The 23,879-nt window shown below is 36.0% G+C and overlaps 2 protein-coding genes across 5 annotated transcripts in view; one reads left to right on the plus strand and one right to left on the minus strand.

Moving 5' to 3' along the window:
- The window catches only part of LOC131147250 (pentatricopeptide repeat-containing protein At3g29290), a 31,150-nt gene extending 12,493 nt beyond the window's left edge, over positions 1-18,657 (minus strand). The window contains exons 1-2 of one of the 3 annotated variants that reach the window (XM_058097015.1): positions 16,568-18,609; positions 15,801-15,982 (exon numbers count right to left, since the gene is read on the minus strand). In XM_058097015.1, coding sequence (XP_057952998.1) covers positions 15,801-15,982; positions 16,568-18,211 — 1,826 coding nt within the window. In that variant the 5' untranslated portion in view covers positions 18,212-18,609. Of the gene's footprint in view, positions 1-15,586; positions 15,983-16,567 lie in introns of those variants that run through there. The other 2 variants (XM_058097016.1, XM_058097014.1) reach the window with 2 other exon arrangements.
- Positions 18,599-22,321, plus strand: LOC131147251 (uncharacterized). 2 transcript variants are annotated; one of them, XM_058097017.1, is made up of 6 exons: positions 18,599-18,895; positions 19,037-19,180; positions 20,449-20,522; positions 20,650-20,732; positions 21,588-21,739; positions 21,959-22,321. In XM_058097017.1, exons 1-6 carry the CDS (start codon positions 18,892-18,894, stop codon positions 22,027-22,029), a joined length of 528 nt encoding a protein of 175 aa, XP_057953000.1. In that variant the 5' UTR covers positions 18,599-18,891; the 3' UTR covers positions 22,030-22,321. The 2 variants fall into 2 exon arrangements, with proteins under 2 accessions (XP_057953000.1, XP_057953001.1); XM_058097018.1 differs by having other exon boundaries at positions 20,653-20,732.
- The last annotated feature ends 1,558 nt before the right edge of the window (positions 22,322-23,879 follow it).

Here is a 23,879-nt window from a genome sequence, read left to right on the forward strand (position 1 = left end):
CACAGGTTTGGAGGATCACCAGCACAACAATGCAAACATTTAGAGTAGAATACTTGAAGGAGTGACACCAGTGTTGATCATTCACAATTTTGTAATGAGCTTTAACCATACATCATTTTTATTTCTCAAATGAATCCTTCACAGTTTGATTGGACAAAAATGGAAAGAAAGAAGAGAGAGAGAGAGAGAGAGAGGAGATGAGTTTCTTTCCGCATTGTTTGATTTAGTAAGGGATAGGTGTGGTGCAACATAAGAAAGAAAAATAGAAGTCCATCGTTTCCAATAGGATTATTTTAAAAATTAACCTTTTTGAGTAGTTTTCTCTGATTTGGGAAGGAACAAAGTGATTCTTTTGTCCCCTTCTCCATTTTTTGTGAACCAAATGAGATTTGCGAAAAAACTCATTTCTTTTCTCTTTTCTCCCCAACCAAACAGAATGAGATGAAAATCAAGTTTTTGTACTTAATATTTAAACCTTACGAGATTGTTGTTCAAAACACATCCAAAAAAAAAAGATAAATAAAATAAATAAATAAAGTGTCGAACAAAACAAAAGAGCAAGTGTGGCTTCATTAGTCAGGCAGGCTAATTGAGGTTGATCAATTTTTTCAGCTTAATATTTGTCTACTTCTTTCCATTGTGCAATTCAGCTTAGTTTCTTTGGTCCTTTAAAATATGCAGAGACTGAAGAATGAGAATGATATGAGCTGCCATTCGTCAGTGTTTGTCCCCTGAAAAGTTTCATTTGATTGTTTTTCCTGCGGGATTTGAGTATGAATATTTGGTTGGATTGCAATGTTGGAGATTAGCGTGAAATAAATTCAACTAAAACATAACACCAGTTTCTTCCAGCCCCTTTTTTATGGTAGATCCATCAAAGAGAGCATAACAGGATGTCACTTTTATTGGCCTCATTGGAAAGAAAATTGGAAAAAAAAAAAAAAAAAAAAAACATAAAAGAGTCTGGTTTAACATCATTTAGTCAAGCTTTCACGATTATCAGATTGCTCTCAGTTGTATTTTGATGATTTGCACCCGTCTATTCCCTGTTGGCCAGAAATCTGTTTCCATAATACTGTCACTTGTGAGTTCAACACATGATTCGTCTTAACTGTGTTTTTTTTTTTGTAAGTTAAGGAAGAATATTTAGCCTTCAATTAAAATCAAGATTAAGCAATCAATCAAGGATTGAATATACATGCTTTCAGTTTAGGTAGGACTAAGGTGGCCAGCAACCTCATTAGGACATAATAAAAGCTGTTACCCGTTTTTTGGCGACCTTGAACTTAGATGCAGGAGTCCCATCACATGGTGATGCTTCCATATCAGACCCTGAGGGCAGTGCTTCTTACACACAACCCAGATAGAACCTTGATTCAATTATGACTGGAACTTACTCCCATGATGACCACCTCCCCCTCATTATAAACCTCAAAATACTTAGTAGGTCATATACTTTTGTCTATTATTTTGAATTCAATAGAAATAAAGTTATAATGCAATTACTGAGGCAATGTTATGTGAATATATACTATATGTAATGTTAGTTTGAGTGTTAGAGACACATATTTCTTTTAAAAAATTACTGCAGTGTATGAAAAGTGTAGCAGTAGGGAACAGGGGGAAATAGGGAAGAAAAAATACAATCAGAACAAGAAGTAGAGAAAGGACAAATACAGCAGCAGCAAAAGACCAAGAACTCACTGTCTTAATAATATTTTTTCTTGTGGAGAGAAACAATGGTGGGCTGCCTGACAGCTTTTCTATTTTCCAGCTCTAATGTTCCAGATTGCGTAAAAATGTAAAAATGTTGTGTTCGTCTGTTATGGGAGGAAGGTTTTTTATTTTTAAAACATGTGGATTTATTGAATTCCAGAGTTTTGGAAAATTTTCTCTATTTTGATGTCTGATGTGGTTTCTAAATGGATTGCAAATCAGTTAGTAAATTCTGGTTTACAAAAACTGCATCACTGTTATGTTGCACCATTAAGACAGACGACACCATGTTTTGCTTAACCTTGAGAACTCAGAAGGGAGTATTTTCAAAAGATTCTCGGGTAGGAGAAACTCAAACTCATCTCTTATGATAGTTAGCAGAAGTGGAGGTGGTAAGATGCTGGTCCTTCATACAAGCAGTTAATGAGGAAGCCAGACATTGGCAGACCCTTGTTGGATCGAGGAATTGGCGTGTTTAGTTAATTAGTTTATTGGGTGATCTTAGTTTATTAGTAATAGAATTATGTGTATTCAGGGGTTTGTTTGTAGTAGATGTGTGTTTTAGGGCTTCTTTTGTAAATTTATGCATTTTAGGGATTTCTTGCAAATAGGGTGAAAGAAGTCCATGTAAGAATTAATTTCAAATGAATTGAGTTTAAATTGAAAAGATTAACGGGAGTTTTCCCCCAATTATATCTCCTTCCTCCTCTTCCTTTCTCTCCTCTATTCCTCCCAGATTCTCTCTTGGTTGAAACACTTTGATGATGTTCGGCATCATTTGGCATTAGAGCCCAAACTCAAACTCTATTCTTCCATTTCAATCCGTCATTCTTCCCTCCCTCATTCTTCCCCTTTTATTCTATCCAACCATCACTCCCTCTCTTTCAATCTCTCATCTCAATGCTATCCATGAAGTCAATTACCAATCCCAGATTCCAGCCACTTCCTTCTCGGTATAAAATTTCACCCAAAATAAAAAATTTCTGCAACTTCCAGCTGAAATTGCAGTCATTTCACTCATATTTAAACACCACTTTGTCTGATGATTTTCAAGACCACCACCACCACCACTGCAAAGAGAGATTGCCGATTAGACCCTCCCCGAAAATTCATTGCCATTCAACAAGGCATGTAGCACCATGTGCCGGAGAAAGATTCCCCAGCCATCGCCCCTTCAAAATCCATAATTTCCTGCATTTTTTCATCACACCACCACCAACATTGCAATCACCACACCAAATCTACCTTCACCACAAATTTCATCACCTGAAAGTCGCTGCTGGCAACTCACACGCTGGTGAGTTGCATGACTGAAATTTTGGAATGTAGCAAAATAATTTGATTCCATACATGATATTTTGCATTTGTGCGCAATATTTTGAACAGAATCACTAGAAATTGGACTGCCACTATACCATCAGCCCTATAGAGTCAGTTGCCACTGCCAACATCCAGAATCAGATTACATTGTATCCAGTATGTTTTCTAAGTGAACTTGTAAATTTCTGCATGATAATCGAGACAAAAGGTGAATTGAAGATAGTTCTTGAGGAATTAGGAATTAGGTTTGTGGGAAAATTGTGTTAAGGGCTTTTAGTAATATATAGTTCTTGAGAAATTAGGAATTGGGTTTGCTGGAAACTTATGTTAAGGGCTTTTGCTGATATATAGTTGCAGTATATGTATGTTTGTGTATGTATATATGTAAATACACACACACACACACACACACACATACATATAAGCATAAAAACATACAAATCCAACCATGGTGACAAAATATTGGAAAAATAAATGGCTTCTGTCATATTTTGGGCACAACATTAAGCCATTCCATACTGTTATTTGTGATTCTTATACTTCTGTTTTGATAAGCAAAGAAGGAGGAAAAACATGAAGGGGGCAGCACAGCAGGACTCGTCGACGAAGGGTCTATGTTCGTTGACGAGGGAACAGTAGAGGTTTGTCAACGAAGGCTTTGAAGCTCGTCAACGAATAATTACCGAGAGCAGAAAATTTTAGACTTTTGGCATCGTCGACAAGAGCCCTGCCTTCGTCGACGAAGGTTTCTCTTGATCTCGTCGACGAAGCCCTTGTGTTCGTAGACGAGGGGCGCCTGGGCTGCGGCCATTTTATGAAATTTTGAATTTTTGAACGTTGGTATTAGAGCGATTGTTGTTATGGCATCGGGATCGTCTTCTGCAAGATTTGACATTGTCAAATTCGATGGAACCGGAAACTTTGGTTTATGGCAGAGGAAAGTGAAAGACATTCTTGTGCAACAAGGAAAGGCTAAGGCTTTACTTGATACTCAACAGGAAGGAATGGATGAGGCAACATGGCTATATTTGAAAGCAAAGGTAGCGTCGACAATACGCTTGTGTTTGGCCGACGAAGTTCTCTATCGAGTGATGGAGGAGGATTTTCCAACGGCTATCTGGTGAAAGTTAAAAAGTCGGTACATGTTTAAATCCCTCAATAACAAACTTTTTCTTAAGCAGCGTTTATATTGACTTAAGATGGTAGAAGGATCTAGTCTAAATCAACACATAAATGCGTTTAATCAAATCATAAGTGATCTTATGAGAGTTGATGTGAAGTTTGATGAGGATAATAAGACTTTGATGTTGTTAAATTCTTTGCGCTCAACTCATACCTACGAAAATCTTGTGACCACACTTACGTGGGGAAAAGAAACATTTGATTTGGAAGAGGTAACAAGAGTTTTGTTAAATTTTCATCAAAGGTTGAAAATATGTGATGAAGGAAAAGGACTTGTGGTAAAGGGTAGTAATGAGTAAGGCAAAGGAAAGTTTAAAAATGGGTTTACTCAGAAATCCCGAATCCAAGAAAAAGAAGGAAATCCAGTGTTATAAATGTGGTAAAAAGGGACATGTGAAACTGGAGTGTCTGGAATGGAAGAAAGGAAATGCTAATAAGCATGAGAGGATTTCTAAATCTGTGAATGTTGTTTAAGAAGAGGATTCAGCGGATGGTGGTGATGTTCTATCAGTTTCAGCGGAATCGGATAATCTAACGGACTCCTGGATACTTGACTCCGCATGTTCTTATCACATGACTCCAAACAAGGAGTAGTTCAGCACTTACAGGTTAGTAAATTCTGAATCAGTTCTTATGGGTAATGATGCTTCTTGTAAGATCGTTGGCATAGGAAATGTAAAGATAAAAATGTTTGATAGTGCTGTAAGAACATTGTGTAATGTAAGACATATACCTGAGTTGAGAAAGAGTTTAATATCTCTTGGTACTTTGGATTGTAATGATTTTAATTACAAGTCCAAAGGTGGAGTCTTGACGGTATGGAAAGGTAATCTGACTGTAATGAAATGGCAGAAATTGGATGGAAATATTTACACATTACGGAACTTCCGTTGTAGGTGGAGTTGCAACTGTGGATGCTGAATTAGATGAGACCGTCTTGTGGCATATGCGTCTTTGGCATATGGGAGAATATGACATGAAAGAACTACACAAAAGAAAATTGTTGAAAGGTTTGGAAATGTGGCAGTTGGAATTTTGTAGATTTTGTGTTCTTGGAAAATAAAACAGGGCAAAATTCAGATCAGCTATTCACAAGATGAAAGGAATTCTTGACTATATACAATCAGATGTTTGGGGCCCAGTTAGAGTGGCATCAAAGGGTGGACAAGTGTACTATGTGAGTTTCATTGATGATTACTCACGGAAGGTCTGGGTTTACTTCATGTGTCACAAATCTAGTACGTTTGCCAAGTTTAAGATTTGGAAGGCTGAAGTGGAAAACCTGACAGGGAGGAGAATCATATACTTAAGGTCGGCTAATGGGACTGAGTACGCTGATTCTCGGTTTATGGAGTTTTGTGCGGAGTAGGGCATCAAGAGACATTTTACAGTTTGCCGGACGCCTCAGCAAAATGGTGTGGCAGAACGGATGAACCGGACTCTTGCTGATAGGGTTCGGTGTCTCAGATTGAATGCAAGGCTAGCGAAGAACTTCTGGGTCGAGACAGTTAGTATGACTTGTTTTCTGGTTAACCAATCACCAAGGGCATCACTAGCGGGTAAAGTGGCAGAAGAGGTTTGGACAGGAAATGTAGTAGACTACTCCGAATTGAAGGTATTCGTGTGTCCAACCTATGTCCACGTGTCTAGTGAGGAGAGGTTTAAACTTGACCAAAATATCGTCGTTACATCTTTTTGGGTTATCCAGAAGGTGTGAAGGGGTATAAGTTGTGGGACCCAGTGGCAAACAAGGTGGTGATCAGTAGAGATGTAATCTTTGATGAGAAGGTTATCGTGAAGTATACTCAAGAGTTTGATGAACAGAAACAAGAGCTAGAAGCTGGGGCAGTGATGAACATATCGTGCAGGTGGAGTTGGAAGCTCATGGCAACAGAAATGATCATGGTCTCGTGGTTGCAGGGAGCTCTAACTTGAAAAGGCAGCAAGTCGATGATATTCCGTTAAGAAGATCCAGACGCACTATTTGGCCTCTGCCAAGGTATATGTTTGAAGAGTTAGTGTCTTATACTTTTCTTACTAGTTGTAACGATCCAACTACATTTCAAGAGGCAGTGCACGGCTAGGAGAAAAATAGATGAATGAGAGCAATGATTGAGAAAATGGAGTCACTACGTAAAAATCAAACTTGGGAGTTCTAGATGGAAAGAGACCGATTGGATGCAAATGGGTGTACAAGAAAAAGGAGGCAATATTATAAAAGGAAGGTAAGAAGTTCAAGGCACGGTTGGTGGCAAAAGGATACTCACAGAAGAAGGGGATAGATTATGATGAGATCTTTTCTCCAGTAGTCCGACATACTTCCATCAAAGTTGTGTTGGGGTTGGTAGCTCATTTCAATCTTCATTTGGAACAAATGGACATGAAGACAACATTTCTTCACGGTGACAACAAATTTACATGGTACAGCCGAAGAGATTCATTGAACCAGGAAAAGAAAATTTTGTTTGCAGGTTGAAGAAATTTCTTTATGAGCTGAAACAGTCTCCAAGGCAACGGTATAAACGGTTTGACTCGTACATGATGAAGATTGGCTACAAAACAGTGTGAGTATGACTACTGCGTGTATGTGAACAAACTTGATGATAGCTCGCTTATTTTCTTATTATTGTATGTTGATGATATGTTGATAGCTGCAAGAGATTTAACTGAGGTGAATCAGTTAAAGGACTTGTTGTATAAGAAATTTGACATGAAGGATTTTTGGTTTAGCCAAGAAAATACTTGGGATGGAGATTCGCCACGATAGGACTGCAGGGTGATTATGACTATCTTAGGGCAGTTATGTACAGAAGGTGTTGGAGAGGTTTAGCATGGCTGATGCAAGACCGGTGTGTACACCTCTAGCGAATCATTTCAAATTGTCTACTGCAGATTGCCCAAGTTCGGATGAAAAAATCCGGGACATGTCAAAGGTCCCCTATGCTAGTGCTGTGAGGAGTTTAATGTATGTCATGGTATGTACGAGACCAGATTTAGCTCATGTAGTGAGCGTGGTGAGCAAGTTCCTCTCTAATCCAAGAAGGTAGCATTGGGAAGCTGTAAAATAGATACTCAGATACTTGCGGGATACATCGGGATATGGCATCAAGCAACAGGGTTGTCCTTCAGTTATGGGGTTTGTTGATGCAGATTATGCTGGAGATATGGATGACAGAAGGTCTACAATGGGATATGTGTTTACCTTTGTAGGAGGACCAGTATGTTGGAGATCCATGGTACGATCTCTGGTAGCGTTGTCCACGACTGAGGCAGAATATATGGCAGTTGCCGAAGATGCAAAGGAGGCCTTATGGCTTACTGGTTTAGTCAGGGAGCTGGGATTATAACAAAATGGTGTGGTGCTGCATTGTGATAGTCAGAGTGTCATTTACTTGGCGAAGAATCAGATATACCATGCTAGGACCAAGCACATTGATGTGAGGTTCCACAGGATTCGGAAACTTGTATTGGAGAAAGTTCACACATTTGATAATGCAACAGATATTTTGACCAAATCAGTTACTTCAGAGAAGTTCAAGCATTGCTTAGACTTACTTCATGTCTCCAAGTGATAGAAGGGAGACATACCCAACCAAGCGTTTTTAAGTTCAAAGTGAAGCAGTTCATGTTTTTGAAATTCTCCTAAGGGGCGTATAATTGTCAAGGTGGAGATTGTTATTTGTGGCTCTTATACTTCTGTTTTGATAAGCAAAGAAGGAAGAAAGAAAAACATGAAGGGGGCAGCACAGCAAGAAGGAGGGAACAGTAGAGGTTCGTCGACGAATAATTACCAAGAGCAGAAAATTTCAGACTTTTGACATCGTCGACGAGAGCCCTGCATTCGTCGATGAAGGTTCTTCTTGGTCTCGTCGACAAAACCCCTGTGTTCGTCGCAAGGGGTACCTGTGCTGCGGCAGTTTTTTGAAATTTTGAATCTTTGAACATTGGGTGGTTGGGCAAACGGTGGGAAACCTCCGAGGAAACTCTATATATGTCATCTGATCATATTTTGAGAGTAAGAGTGATCATTATTGAAGTGTATTGTGTGCATTGTGATTTTCATAGTGAAATTTGTGTGCCTTTTGCTTCCGTGGATATAGGTTTTGCTGAACCACGTAAATCTTTGTGTTGTTGTTCTTATTGGTTGTGTTATTTATTTCTTGTTATTTATTCCGCTGTGCAATTTCATTATACGATCCATTTCACAACACATACTTTTGTCAAGTGTGGAGAAATTGTACTAAATGTTTGTGAAGCCTTGAGCATTGAAAGTCTTCAAAAGAGCAAAGGGAGGTATTTTGCCTCTCCTATATGCATGTATTACTTCATTATAGATCTTGTTTCCTAAGAGGAATTTTGTGTATCTAGGTTTTCTTCTTGACAACTCCGCCTGTGATGCACTTAACGTCCTAATTTTTTCACACAGAGTCGGTTCCAAGCCCGGGTTAAGGAGGAGGATTGCGTTAGGTAGCTGATAGCCAGTATAAAATTTGTCAGATCACTATGATATGAATCCTTACCGAATATTTACTGGGGCGTTCCCTACGGGCAACGCGTTGCACTTGAACCACTTGGGTGTAGCGAAAAGTGGGCGAGGGTGGGCTAGGTCATCGCTTTGAAGCAGCACGCCGTGTCGGTGCCCGGATACGGTGTCAAATATGTGAGCGTTCTTACATCATTCTGGAAGTGGGCAGGTAAAGACGTTAATTCAGGAAACAAGGTTTAGATTAGCAACTTGAAATATAGGGACACTTACGAGTAAAAGCATGGAAATTGTGGACACAATGATAAGAAGAAGAATTAATATAATATGCCTTCAAGAAACTAAGTGGGTAGGGGAGAAAGCTAGAGAAATCGATAAATCATGATTTAAACTTTGGTACACTGGAAAAAAAAAACATAAGAAAGGAGTAGGCATCATTATAGACAAAAACTTAAAAGATAGCGTTGTGCACGTAACTAGAATAAGGGATAGAATTATAAAAATCAAGATGGTATTAAGACGAGATAATAAATATCATTATTACTTATGCTCCTCAAGTTGGCTTAGCAGAAAATCTTAAGAGACAATTTTGAGAAGATATGGATAATATTATACAAGGCATACCAGGAACTGAGAAAATATTTATAGGAGGAGATTTGAATGGACACGTTGGATGAGATAATAAAAATTATGAGAGGATACATAGAGGATATGGATATGGAGACAAAAATGAGTTTGGGGAGATGATCTTAGAGTTTGCTCTGTCATATGATTTTAGTATAATGAATACTTACTTTAAGAAGAGAGAAGAACACTTAATAAACTTTAAAAGTGGATAAAATAGAAGTCAAATAGATTTTTTTTTAACTAGGAGGGTAGATCGTTTATCATGCAAGGATTGTAAAGTTATTCCAGGTGAAAGCCTAACCACACAATATAGAGTTTTAGTGTTAGATATATGTATTAAAAAATGGAAAAAAAAGGATAAAATAAACCAGTGTAGGAGAACTAGATGGTGGGACCTAAAAAGAGAAAATATAATAAAATTTAAAGATAAAATGATCAAAGATGGGGATTGGACCACAGAGGATGGGATAGATACAAATACTCTTTGGAATAGATTAGCTAGCTCTATTAAAAAGATAGCAAAAGCGATTTTAGGTGAATCAAGGGGAAGATTCTAAAATAGCAAAGAGAGTTGGTGGTGGGATAAAGATGTACAAAAAATCATAAAGACAAAAAGAATTTGATATAAAACGTGACAAAAATGTAGAAACAGAGATAACTTTGAAAAATATAAGGAGGCAAAAAAAGATGAAAAAATGGCCGTTAGTGAAGCTAAATATAGATCATTTAATAGTTTGTATGATAGATTAGGTACAAAAGAAGGGGAAAGAGATATATTTAAACTTGCTAAAGCTAGAGAAAGGAAGAGCAAGGACTTAGGAAATGTAAAATATATAAAAAGTGAAAATGATATTATCTTGGTTAAGGATGAAGATATTAAAGAAAGATGGCGAAGTTACTTTAGTAAGTTGTTTAACGAAAACCAAATAGAAGGCCTAAACTTAGAATTGTCAAATGAGGAAAAGATTAAAAATATAAGATTTATTTGCAAAATTAGCGTTAACGAAGTTAAGTTTGCACTAAAAAAGATGAAAAATGAGAAACCTATGGGACCAGATAACATCCCAATTGAAATTTGGAAATGCTTGGGTGATAACGGAATTATATGGTTAATTAATTTATTTAATACAATTGTAAAAACTAAGAAAATGCCAGATGAATGGAGGAAAAACACTTTAATACCTATATACAAAAATAAAGGAGATATTCAAAATTGTAATAACTATCGTGGAATTAAACTTATGATTCATACGATGAAACTATGGAAAATGGTAGTTGAACAAAGATTAAGGTTAGAAACGAAGATCTCAAAAAATCAATTTGGTTTTATGTCTGGGAGATCAACCACAAAAGTTATTTATCTTTTAAGAAGATTAATGGAGAAGTTTAGGGAAAAGAAGAGGGACTTGCATATGATATTTATTGACCTTGAGAAGCATATGATATGATACCTAGGGAAGTTCTATGGTGAGTTTTAAAAAAAAAGGTGTATGTTGTAGGTATACCAATGTCATTAAGGATATGTATGATAATGATTAGTGTAAGGACTATAGATGGAGAAACTAGAGAATTTCCAATTACCATAAGTGTACATCAAGGATCTGCTTTGAGTCCTTATCTTTTTGCTTTAGTGATAGACCAATTGACTAAGAGTATTCAAAAGGAGGTTCCATGGTGTATGTTGTTTGCAGATGATATTGTATTAATTGACGAAACTAAGGACGAAGTAGAAGCTGAGTTAGAATTATGGAGAGAAATTTTGGAATCTAAAGGCTTTCGGATAAGTAGAAATAAAACAGAATATATGAAATGTAATTTTAGTAATGATAGGAGGAATATTAGAGACAAAGTTAAACTTGATGATGATGAAATATATAGCATTTGTAGATTTCAATACCTTAGATCTATTATGCAAGCTGAAGGAGAAATTGAAGATGATGTAATGCATAGAGTTAAAGCAGGTTGGGTAAAATGGAGAAGTGCTTCAAGTGTGCTATGTGATCGTAGAATACTCTTAAAATTGAAAGGGAAGTTTTATAGGACAGCTATAAGACCAGCTATGCTATATGGATTGGAATGTTGGGCAACGAAGAAACATAATATCCAAAAAGTAAAAGTTGCCGAGATGAGAATGCTTAGATGGATGAGTGGTATAACATTGAAAGATAAATTAATGAATGAACATATTCGTGGTAAGTTAGGTGTAGCTCTTGTAGAAGATAAGATAAGGAATGGACGACTCAGATGGTATGGACACTTGCAATGTAGGCCACATAATGCACCTGTGAGGAAGAGTGACTTAGTTACTGTGGGGGGCAGTAGAAGGGTTAGGGGTAGACCTAAAATAACTTGGGAGGAGATAGTGAGTAAGGATTTAATATCCTTGAATCTATTAAAAGAAATGGTCCATGATCGCATAAATTGGCGGAAAAGGATTCATATAGCCGACCCCACTTAGTGGGACTAAGGCTTGGTTTTGTTGTGTTGTTATTGTAGGTCTTCTTCATGACATTGTTTTAAGTTTAGCATGTTTCCTTGTTGGACATATTCATTGATTTCAAAAGAAAACCCTAACTGTAAATCAATCCAAAGAAAACATCTAAAGAGGGTGTTGTCGTGCTCTCCTAGAGTCTCTCAAGATGAGAGAAACCTTGTATATCCAACAGTACTACCGTAAAGGGGTATAAGGTGTCCCCATGTTAAATAGAAGGTAATCAAATGAAAGGTTAAGATTTTAACAATTAGGCTTGTTTGGTTTATTTCCCTTTTGGATTGATGACATGCTCAAAGGTGTATCAACTCAACAGCAAATAACTAAAGAGGCACACTAGCATTCTCCTAAGGTCTCCTAAGGTGAGATCGTCCCTGCATATTGAACTATATGAAAGGATGCAGGGGGACCCAACAGAAAAAGTAGTGAATTTAAGAACAATTAATTTAAAAAGTGATTGTACATGTTTTAATAAGTACAATTAGAACATAGAATGGCCAAGTTGTGACGCTAATATCTTCCTCTCGCATAATCGGACTCTCGAACTCAATTCTGGCTTGCAAACCATAAACCTTCCCTTCCATAGGTTGGACTTAGGATTAATTTAGTTTCTTTTTAATATGATAGTGATTAGGTGACCTAATCACACTTAGTAAAAATAACATGCTAGTGGAAACTCCATCTAACCATCAAAAGTTAAAGTATGCTCATACTTCCTCGCCACCCCATGAGGATGAGAAATCCACTAACTATTGGGATGCGGTGGATAGGTATACTTATAAATTACTTATAATTTAATATAATTTTTTAAGCATTTAAGCTCAATATATCTAAAATCATCTTGAAATATAACTCAATTTAACCCCAAAAGTCCAACTCTAAAGGAGCCTAACCAAGCCATTTGAGCTCAAACTCAAACAACTTCTAGCTTCAATATTTTTTTAATTGAGAGAAGCTTCACACAAAAAAGTTCAGCTGTGTGGTTTGAAGGCAGCCATACTATAGATAGATTAACCATTCTGGGCCAAGTAAAAAAAAAGAGCCAAAAGCAAAAGATGGATCCTCCTTTCACTACAAGATGAATTATGCACACATAAGTAGTCCTTCAACTAGTATCCTCGTGGCAGGCAACTAACAGAATACCAAAATCAATTAAAATTTCAAAAACATTTGGTGATTTAAATAAATACTTGCAATAACCAAGTTCACATCATCACAAACAATGCTGCTAAGAGAATAAAGAAAAAAAAACCATTTAAATCATGTAATAAAATCTTGAAAATCAAAATGTTGTCTCAAACAAACTGGGAGAGTATGTCATGGCTAGGATTAGAAAGGATACACAAATTTCCTGACAGATTTCAAATTGAAGGTGAGGTAGTATCCAATTAAAAATATTTGTCTCCTAATTGTATTATAATTTTGCTTTTGATCTCTAAACTCAAACATATACATACAGATATCATCCCTTCCAGTACTTTAAAATCACAATTAAAAACTGGTAGAAGGAACACATCAACACATGACCATAAATGTAATGAGTTAACATAACATATTAGTAATTTGACCATTAAAAGACAGAAGGAATGAATTTTCTTTGTTTCTTTCTCTATAAAATTACCCTTTAAAGAAAGAGAAGAGAAAGAAAATGCACCTAAAAATCTAGTTAAAATAACAAAAACGAAATTGTCATTACACATCACAGTCAAACATTAAGGGGGTCACTACAAAATATAAAATTAAAACAGAAGGCTATAATAGTATTATTGTTCTTCTTGTCAATTTATTAATTAAAAAAAAAAAAACAGTGAAGTTTTTCTAATCATAACATTTATGTTTGCATTAGACAAACTCAAAGAAGTGCAAGTCATGCTGGGGAAGTATAGACCCCAATCCCTCAGAATTTTTCTTTCGTTTTTACTATTCTTCATAAATATTCCAGAATCTTTGTCAGTGACATGCACAACTACGTGTTTACTGAAATGGCCTAGATCTTGGGTTAGTTTTTTTCTTTAAATTTTTTACTCCTTAAAAATGGCATTATGGGGCAAACATCCTTACAAATCTTGGGTTCATGTTGTGTTTAGAGACATGTATATAAATTTCAATCAGGTACGGAAAAAGTACATGTGTTGGAAAGAAATTGAACGGAATGTCTCCAAACACAATATGGACCAAACATGTCTCAGCATGTTAACCCTGCACAGACCTTTTAATAAAGCGGGAAAATATGAGAAAAAAAAAAAAGAGAAATTAAGAATGTTTCATAAAAAATGACATCACCTGCACCAATGACAAATAAAAAAAAAAAAAACAATAAAAGAACACTTTAGAACTCAACTAATCCCAAGAAGTCATCCTGAAATATTTGATATCAATGTTTCCCTTGACATGAACCTTACAAACAATTTAAATAATATGATAAGAAAGGATACACATTTTTTGGTACTCATTTTATATAAAGTTTTTGAGATCAATGACCTTACAAAATCTACATTTTATGATATGCAGTTTTTTTTTTTACAAACAATATGATCTACACATTCTTTTAACTTTTGGTACATATATATATTTTAAAATTTTAATACTATGTTTCAGAACCTCAAACTTGCTTGAGCAAAAGGTGATTGTAGAACAAGCATATGGATTGTTCCTTGTTCACAAACAACCTTAGCTGTGTTCATGATTTTTTGTGAGTCCTTCTCATGTTCAACCTTATTAGCAATTAAAAGGTCAATGCCTTATTCAAAAAGTCTATGATGTCAGGCTGCGATAGGCAACTTGCATGAGGTTGTTAACATGCACTGCTTCCAAAAAAGCCTTAGATGATCCTAGCTATGGAGCTTCATCAAAGAAATGTAAAAAGGATATGGGTGAAATCTCCATGGCTGGCTGCTTCAAATACAAGGTTTCTTCTGCATGCAGACCTTGTTCTGCATATGCCACAATTTCTTGGAAAACCTATTTCATTTATATCTTGTGCTCCGGACAACTTTCAATATACACATTATGCTAAACATACCAAATCATGTTGTTCAAAACAGGAGTGAGTTTTCCAATAGACAATTTATGACAGATTTTAAACTAATATGAATGGAAGAGCCTCACAGCTGGATTTGCAGGGCAGCTAAGACCTAAGATACACAACTTCATGAAATAATACTAGAACAACAATGGAAATCCTGACTCCAGAGTAGGTGGTACAGATAAAATTGATGCCAATACCAAATTGTCACTTTGCTTCACAGAGCATCTTACGGGTAACAAAGTTTCATTTATATATTTAACAAAAAAAAAAAAAAAACACTGGCTACGAGAATAATAAGGAAGGGAAAATTAAAAAAAAAAAAAAAGCTTATGGAAAATAATGAGTGAGGTCATTATCCACCAAGAAGGCCAATAAGGAGCACAAACACAATAAACCAGAAGGTGGCATTAGGTGAGAATTCACATTGAAACCAAATGGTCAGGGATTTTAGAAAATTTGCCTACTTATATGCCTGTTATCTGAAGTAGAATTGTATAGGAACAAAAGAAAATAGAAAAGGATATGAAGTAACCCTTTAAAGGTTTCTCAAAAGCAAGAGAGGTCCAGCATTGTGCTCCCACTCCCAATGTGAGGCTGCATGTGGGTAATGAGTCTGCTGGACTCCCAGGTTCAGATGTTTTCATGCTTAACTCTATACTACTGTAAACATTCCATCAGTAAAGCTAAACCAAGTTAGGCAGGTGACAGGGAGGAGGAGGAGGAAAGAAGGTTGGACACATTAGTTGTCAACATTAATTACATAACTTCTAAATTTCTGTTCTTGGAAACCAAAAGCTACTGATTCATTTATACATTTCATAACTATAGTAAACAATTTTCAAATATGATTTTGAGTAATGTTTTTTTTTTTTTTTCCTCTTTCTTGTGCTTACTATGCCTTTGAAAAACCTCAATATATCCTTTTCTTATTTTTCTTTGAATAAGAAGAATACCTGCTTTTGTTATCAAATGAATCTTTTGATAAGTTCTGAAGCATTAATGCCTGTGTTTTGCCATCAGGTTTAAGACTGCTCTCACGCATTCTCATATATAGCCTTTTCGCCGATTCAACCTTGCCTCTTAAACACATTCCATGGACAACAGCATTATAAAGAGAAACATTTGGGCCAACCTCCTGAGAAACAAACATATAAAATTTAATGTCAACATTTTGGGCATCGAGATGAAAACAGAGTTTAAACAAGTGTCATGATTTACCCACAAGAAAATTTGAAGGTTAATATTCGAAGGGATTAATTTATTCCTGTGAATAGTGCATCATGCTCGAAACACAACACTGTCTTAAATTAAGCTTGAAATCAGTACCTGAATCAAGGCTAAAGAAAAGTAAAAAAGAAACTCCACGGGTTCAAGTCCATAGTGATCAATCAGTTTCTTGAGCATACATTGTGAAAGAAATCTTGAAATTGGTATTTGAATCATACCAACAAAAGTTGTATAAGTTATTTTAAGCAAAGAATACAACTGATGGTTAGTTTCGGTTTTGCTGAAAATGGTTCACAACTGAACAAAAAACTTGGAATTTTAATGGAACAGTATTCTGTTAAATGTTAATGGAGAGTTCCTAAAATATCCAGACTTGTAAAACTCGCATTGGTTCCCAAAAAATTTTAAAGTAAGAATATGTCAGCAAGTTGTTGAAAAATGGACGATTAAAAGATAAAAAAGAGACTGAGATGTATGAAATAACAGGACCTACATCTAACATTTCTTCCACTTCAGCCCAAAGAGATCCCCAAATGCAACTTCTTATTAGCGACAAATAGGTGAACGTGTCTGGGCTGCACTTCTGGTGAACCATGTGCTTATACACTTGGAGCGCAACTTTTGGCTTCCTTGCAACCTCACAAGCACCAATAACAAGATTATATGATGCAGTTGAAACCGACATTTCAGAAGCTTCCATCTGCCAAAGGAGTTGGATAGCTCTATCCCATAAGCCAAGCCTCTGGCAAGATAGCAGAACAATGTTATACAACTGTAAATTTAATTGAGAGGTCTGCTCTCTCTTGATTCTTTCAAACAGCCAAAGAGCATCAAGATGTCGATTCGCCCTGTACAAAGCCCTGAGCAATGCAGTCCATGTGTATGCATCGGGCTTGTGACCCATAGATTTCATGAGATTGTATACCCTCAATGCTAATTTGACATTTCCACCTTTCCCTAGTGAGTTAATTAATGCATTGCATGCAATTGGATTTGGCTTCAGTCCATCATTTAACATATTTTGAAAGACACTCAGTGCCAAACCACACTTTCCTTCCTTTGCACATGCACCAATTACAGCTTGCATTGCATCCTCAACTGGTTGTAATCCATTTTGAATCATCTCAATGTAAGCTTCAATGGCCAAGTCATTCTGACCACAACGAACAAAAGTGCAAACTAATACACGATAAGTGACTATTGTGCCAATTTTTCCATTTTCCGTCATGCTTCTCCATATTCTCTCGGTCTCAACCCAGTTGTTCACTTTGCCACAAATTGATATTATTGTGTTATAAACAACTGCATCAAAACCCATGTTCACTTTACTTTCACTTTCCAATCTCGCAAACATTTCTATGGCTGCATGACAACCTTGATTGTCTGAGATAGCTTTAAGAATTAAGCTAAATGTATGGCCAGTAGTGACCTCATTTGTCTTCATGAAGTCAAAGAAACTCAAGGCATCATCAAGCCTATCATTCCTCAAGAGGCTAGAAAGAAGAGAATTACAAGCTTGTACATTAGGTCTGAGACCTGATAATTCCATGGACTTAAACAATTCCAATGCACTCCTGACTTTGTTGCTTCTGCTTAGCATCAAGACCCTTCTTGATAATATTTCTTCATCCCTCTCCTCTAGAGCATGGATTCGAATTTCATTCATACTAACAATCCCTTTTGAAACAGTCAAATTCTGGCTAACATCTTGATATCTGAAAGTGAAGTCTATGTGAACTTTGGAATTTCCCCAAGGTGGCAGTTCTTGTTCATGTGAATTTTTATTCAATTCTTCCTTCCCTAATAGAACCACTGCATTTTCTTCACCCTCCTCAAAACCCAAACCAATATCAACAGTACCAACCGTATTTGGAACAACTATTGAATTAGCTACCCTTGATGACCTGCGCAACACTTTCATTTGAGGTTTTTTCCATTGTTCAACCGCAAAACAAAGGAACCCATTTACAGAAATGCAAGTCATAATCCGCTCATGTCTTCCAAAAGAATTCTTCTTTGTTTTCATTGATGAGCATATTTCATAATCACGACTACCTGAGGTATATGATTGGTGTTGGCAACTAATTCTATTTGATGTAAAAAGAATTAGATTAGAACCCTTCAGTACTTCTCCCATAACTGGACAAACCCAGTTGGGTATTCAAGCCCTTACGAGGCACAGGTAAACATTACAAACTATCTCGACTCAAAACAAACCATTTCAGGCATAGTCCGCCGTCTTGAAACTCTCAAAGCATCATAATTCATTAAACCCAAAGCAATATATGAACTTTAGACCAGTTAAAACTACGTAAAGACAAAGCTAATATACCTCTCGAGAAAATATATACAACACACACACACACACACAAAGCAAATAAGCAAATCTAAAGCACGAGACGAAAAACAATTTTGTGGGAGAAGAGCTACCAATCAAGCTGGAAGCAAACCGACGTTAAAATGGGGGAGTAGGAAATTCCTGCAAAAGATGCTGGATTCAGAGAGAGAGAGAGGGAGAGAGCAAGCCAGAGAGACGGGGAGAGATAACCAAATCGAGATTTTTAAGTGACAGGGAAATGAACCACGATTCCTGATGAGACGACGTCGTTTTATGCCCACATGATGAAAATACCGCCGCTTCACTGCCCCTCCTAAACGCACCGTTTTAACCTTAAACGCCCTCAAGATTCCAAATCGTAATTCAACCTTCTTTCTTCTTTTCTGATCCCTCCAGCCTGCATTCTCTACTCATCGTTCTACTCTCTTCTTCCGTTCAATCGTCACTTTCTGCAGCCCTGTATAGGATTCATAAAATCAATGGGTGAGTTTTTTTTTTATATATATTTATTTTCTAATTCGTATAAATGGCGACATTGACTAAATTTAATTTTAGGGAATATGGATTGAGATCATATTTCTCGGTCTTTTTTTGAGAGTTTTGTATTGCAATTTGTTGCTTCAGAGGACGGAGGAGAAGAAAGGAAAATGGGGAAGGCAGTAGGGGGGATGGAAGGAGTAGCATCAATAGCACTGCTGCCTTGTGGGTCTATCTCTGGCCACTTCATCCAACTTCCCCAATCCATCTGCTATGGCCTTCATGGCACTGGTACATACTTCATATGTTGCTATCTCTTTGTAAAGCTTATATCATTCTTTTCCAGCATATGTTCACCTGGTTTTGGTTCATTTTTTCTATGAAACCCTTCACCAAAGCTTTGATTCATCCAGAAACATATGTTTATTCAGAGCTTGTTATTGAGTTTTCTAATTTTTCGTTGGTAATTTACTCTATGCTCTCATCATGGTGGACTGCTTGGTTGCAGCACAATTGCCCAAATGATGGTACCTTGAGACGCCCAAAATGGCGTTTAGTAACCTGGAAATTTATCATTTTCCTATCTTGGGAGAAAAATAAACGGGCAAGGGTAACAAAATCCTTAGATTATGGGTTTTGGCTTGTTTCTTGGTGGGGTTTTGAAGAGTATTGCAATTGAAGAAATATGTGCTTAACTTATTGATCACAAGCTTAGAGAAATATTTGAGAAGACGAGGGAAAAATTTGTTCTAAATCTCAACCATAACTTTGAAGCACGATATGAAAGGGAGGTGCATAGCGCACACACACCTGGAATGCAGAAGTGTTCAAAAGTCATACGAGGGGCCAAAATATTATTTTTTGTGAAACTTTTACGGTATTGGGAATCCGGTTGTGTTTCATTTTCTGCAAATAGGATTTTCATTCAAGTTATATTTATATCTTAGAAATTTTTTTATTATTGTTTGACATGAACTGCAAGTTATGAAGATGAGCTGATGAACATTGTCAATGGATAATGTGTCTGTGGCAATGATAGGGCCCAAAGTAGAACTTCCGTAACAATGAAAATTTAACAATGTGCATTGTTTTGGATAAGACCTTGAACTTAGAATTCCTTGTCTCAGTATGCGACAGAATATTTGAGCATGCTATTAAAATCCATGGGGATGACAAGAATGTTCTAACTGGTAAATGGATTGAGCACATAAGACTTAATTGGTGATCTTTGTCATCCTCCAGCCAAATCTATAACAGAACCCATAGAGAGCCAATATCACAATTTGCAAATTGAAAGTTGTGATTTTATCTCAGTTAGCTTTTTTAAACACATTTTTTTAGAGTTTCTGTTTTAATTATATGTTTGCCTTTGATTAATTTGATTTTCTTTGATCCTCATGGTGGTGAGGCAATTAGAGGAAGGAATTTGGTCCTTGATGAGTAGCTGGGAGAAAATTACTTTCTATTCCTCAGTTTTCACTTATGCTCCTCCTGACTTAGCTTTGTCAATACACATCTGATTCTATGTATTTTTATTTTATTTTTTTCCATGGTAAAAGAATTGGAGTGCGAAAGGGAGTGCAGCAGGGGTGAGGATTACCGTTTAATCAAGCTCACAATCACAGACTACAATGTTGGTGCTGGTTGCCTCTTGCTTTCTTTTTGTATTTTTTTCGTGACCATCTTCCTTCTTTCTTTCTCCCGGTTAGCTGCAACATTGTTTGTAAGCCCTTTCTGTAAGTATATTTATTGGTATATAGCAGAGTAAGAAAGAGCAGACTGTTGTAGTGGAGTGCAGAGGACATGATGCTGCGCGGTTCCATGACATTGATCATGCTCATGGGTGAGTCATCTTCCCATTTTTTGCTGTGGGAATCTTGAAAGAACTTAATATTTCTCTGATCAAAAGACACCATGAGTATTTTCAATGTTATATTAGCATCTGTTACCACCTTAACATTTTTTTTTTGGGTGGCAGCTTTCTGTCCTTCGGACTTATGTTTCATTACTAAGCATGGATAACCATTGGACCTCTAAAAAATGGAGAATATATTATTTTTGCATGATATATAAGTTTTGTGCCGTGGTCCCTGGACCCTGCATACGCGGGAGCTTTGTGCACCAGGCTGCCCTTTTATAGCAGTTTTGATGATCACCATTGCAAATTTTAAAAAACATATCCCTGTTCATCATCAGAATGGACACACATGCATGCATGCACATTTGTATGCTTCTATCCTTTTGCTTTGTCCTTTGTTACCAGTCTGGGAGCCATGACAACCATTGAACCTGTTAAAAGATGCAAAGATTAGACCATTTTGGATGAGATAGAATTTATGAAATTCACCATTTAAATAATTTAGGCTATATATTGTTTATGACTTTCATATGTATCAATATTTCAGCAGTTTTTTTTCATTTTTTGTAAGAATTCATTGCTTAGGCGAGGCCTGATCCAGTGATAAAATTGTTGCACCCAAACCTAAACGTTACAAGTTCAAGTCAAAGAAGCACACATCATGCTCTAGCTAGACTCCTTAAATCGCATGGGAGCCTTATTTCAGTTCATTGCCTGGGCATATATATATATAGTTCTTTTACTTTTATTTGCAAATTGATTCTCCCATCTTTTTTTTTTTTTCATCCTTACCTATATGTCAATGTATATAAATTTCTCTTTTTGGCAATCTGTACACAGCTGGGAAAAGGATGTTGTGGGTATGGTTGAGGAGAAGCATGGCAAGAACAAGATTCTGGTTTCTTTTGAGTGCGAGAAACTGAAAGCTGAGAAAGCGGCTGAAGACCATATCAGGCAGTTCATGCCCAAATTAGCTGGGCTTGATGCTGTTGGTTAGTCTCTTTTTCCCTCCATTTTCCTGATTCACTCCTTTATACATTCCATGGGGAAAACATAAAGTAAAACACTGCCGTGCATTCCCATATGATACAGATATAGTGGGTATAAATTTCTGTAGAATTTTCCCAAGTCGAGATTTGGGTTAGTTCAATATTGGAATATATTTACACCTCCAAATGCCTTACCAAACCCCTTGCATTTAAATTGTGCAGTCAACATTGGTCCAATGAGAATTGTAGGCTTGGATTTTGAAGAGGAGGCCGACCATCAGGCTGATATATGATACAGTCTCATAGATATGATGAGGAAGGCTCCTTGCCTTTGTTTATATTATTTTGGCTTGGCATGTCGTACATACAGATATTGTATTGTCATAGTAATTGAAATCTAGTGTAATCCCCCCTGCTTCTTGGAAGGGATAGATTAAGAATGGCATGATTTTTTACTCTGTAAGCCATGTGATGATGAAGAGTTGCAGCACAAGTAGTATGGAATTGTGGAGCGGCAGATATAGAGCATTTTGAATGTAGAATACAGTGCTATATCTATATGCACACTTTGTGGCTGTTTGGATATCTCTTACTCTCAATGGCAGAGAAAGGCCTCCCAATTGTCACTGACTTAGCCTCACTGTGTACCTTATCCTTGGCGAGGTTTTAAAATTCAATTTTGACTACATTTTTCAGGCATTAAAATATTAAAATTTTGATGTTGATTATAATTATAATTTAAAAAAAAAAAAAAGAAGAGAAAATTAGCAGTGAAGCATGAATTCATATGAATCTTTAGAAATGTTAATGGACATAATAGTAATGGAAGATTTAGTGCTAAAATATGTAAATAAAATTAATCTATGAGATGTATACAGTGCTGCAGTACACTACCTTTAATACAATAATCAATTAAATGTAGTAAATTGACATAAATAAAATTTGTATATCGATTAAATTTTAGTTACCGTTCAAATACAACTAATTTAGACATAAAAGGTCAAGTCCAATGTTGATAATTTTGTATATGCTTTCAAAATTTTGAAGCTTTTCATTCATATCTGTATCATATTAGTCTTTATTTTTCAAAAGAAGAAGATCTATTAAACCAAAAATGTTCAATTTTAGCTTTGAATCTCAATTTTCAATTTCAAGGAAATTTTGTTGAAGTAAAATTTTGTTAAAATTAAAAGATTTTGAACAATATTAGAAAATTTCTCCAACACATTATACATTTTCATCACAAATCTAAACTTGTCTAAATAACTTTGTTGTGACTTTTTCTTTTCTTTTCTTTCCTTGTTCTTAGGAGTAATTCTCTATTTTAATATTTTATCCTACATATGCCGAACCTTTTCTTCTAGTTTTAAATCCAATAATAGAAATTTTAAAACAGGGTAGGGTCTATTCTTATACAAATTTTGGAGAACTAAAAATTAAGATGGTATTTTTGGAATTATTTAAAATATGTTAAAATAAATATTAAATTATTTTTCACTAGACCCTAACTTTTTGTTTTTGTTTTTATTTTTTTTCCAACTCCTATGTTTTCCAACTGACTCATTTTCTAGTGTTTGGTCATCTAGAAATTGATGTCAAAGATAGAAAACCTATGTTAATAGAAAACCCATCACTATTATCGTAACAATGTGACGTAAAAACTATTACAGCCACAACATCCTATATTTACCACATCAATATGCACAATGTACAATAATGTACAAAACATAATCTATGTATTATTATTATTATTATTATTATTATTATTATTTTAGCTAATTAAAACTTGAAACTCACACCGGACTTGAACTATACAGTAAGAGATATTCCATCTCTCATCCCAATCAAAATTTGAACTTGAGAAACTCAAAGCATCAAATTTTAACTATTAGGAAATCTTCTAAAAAACATATGCTGATATGTATAAAAATTGCAGCACATTTTCATTGATGTAAAGAACCAACCTTCAATTGTTAGGATTCTTGGCAATTCATCAACCGACGAAACCGTCGACATTTTTCTCCTGTAAAGCATTCTATCTGAAACCATCGAAGCAATCATCGAAGGGTATATAGAAACCGTCAACGGTTTGCTAGAAAACTACACAATTTTCTTTATACGCCCCCTCAAGATAGGCATGCCA

Source organism: Malania oleifera, chromosome 1 (assembly GCF_029873635.1).
Source record: "Malania oleifera isolate guangnan ecotype guangnan chromosome 1, ASM2987363v1, whole genome shotgun sequence".
NCBI lineage: Eukaryota > Viridiplantae > Streptophyta > Magnoliopsida > Santalales > Ximeniaceae > Malania > Malania oleifera.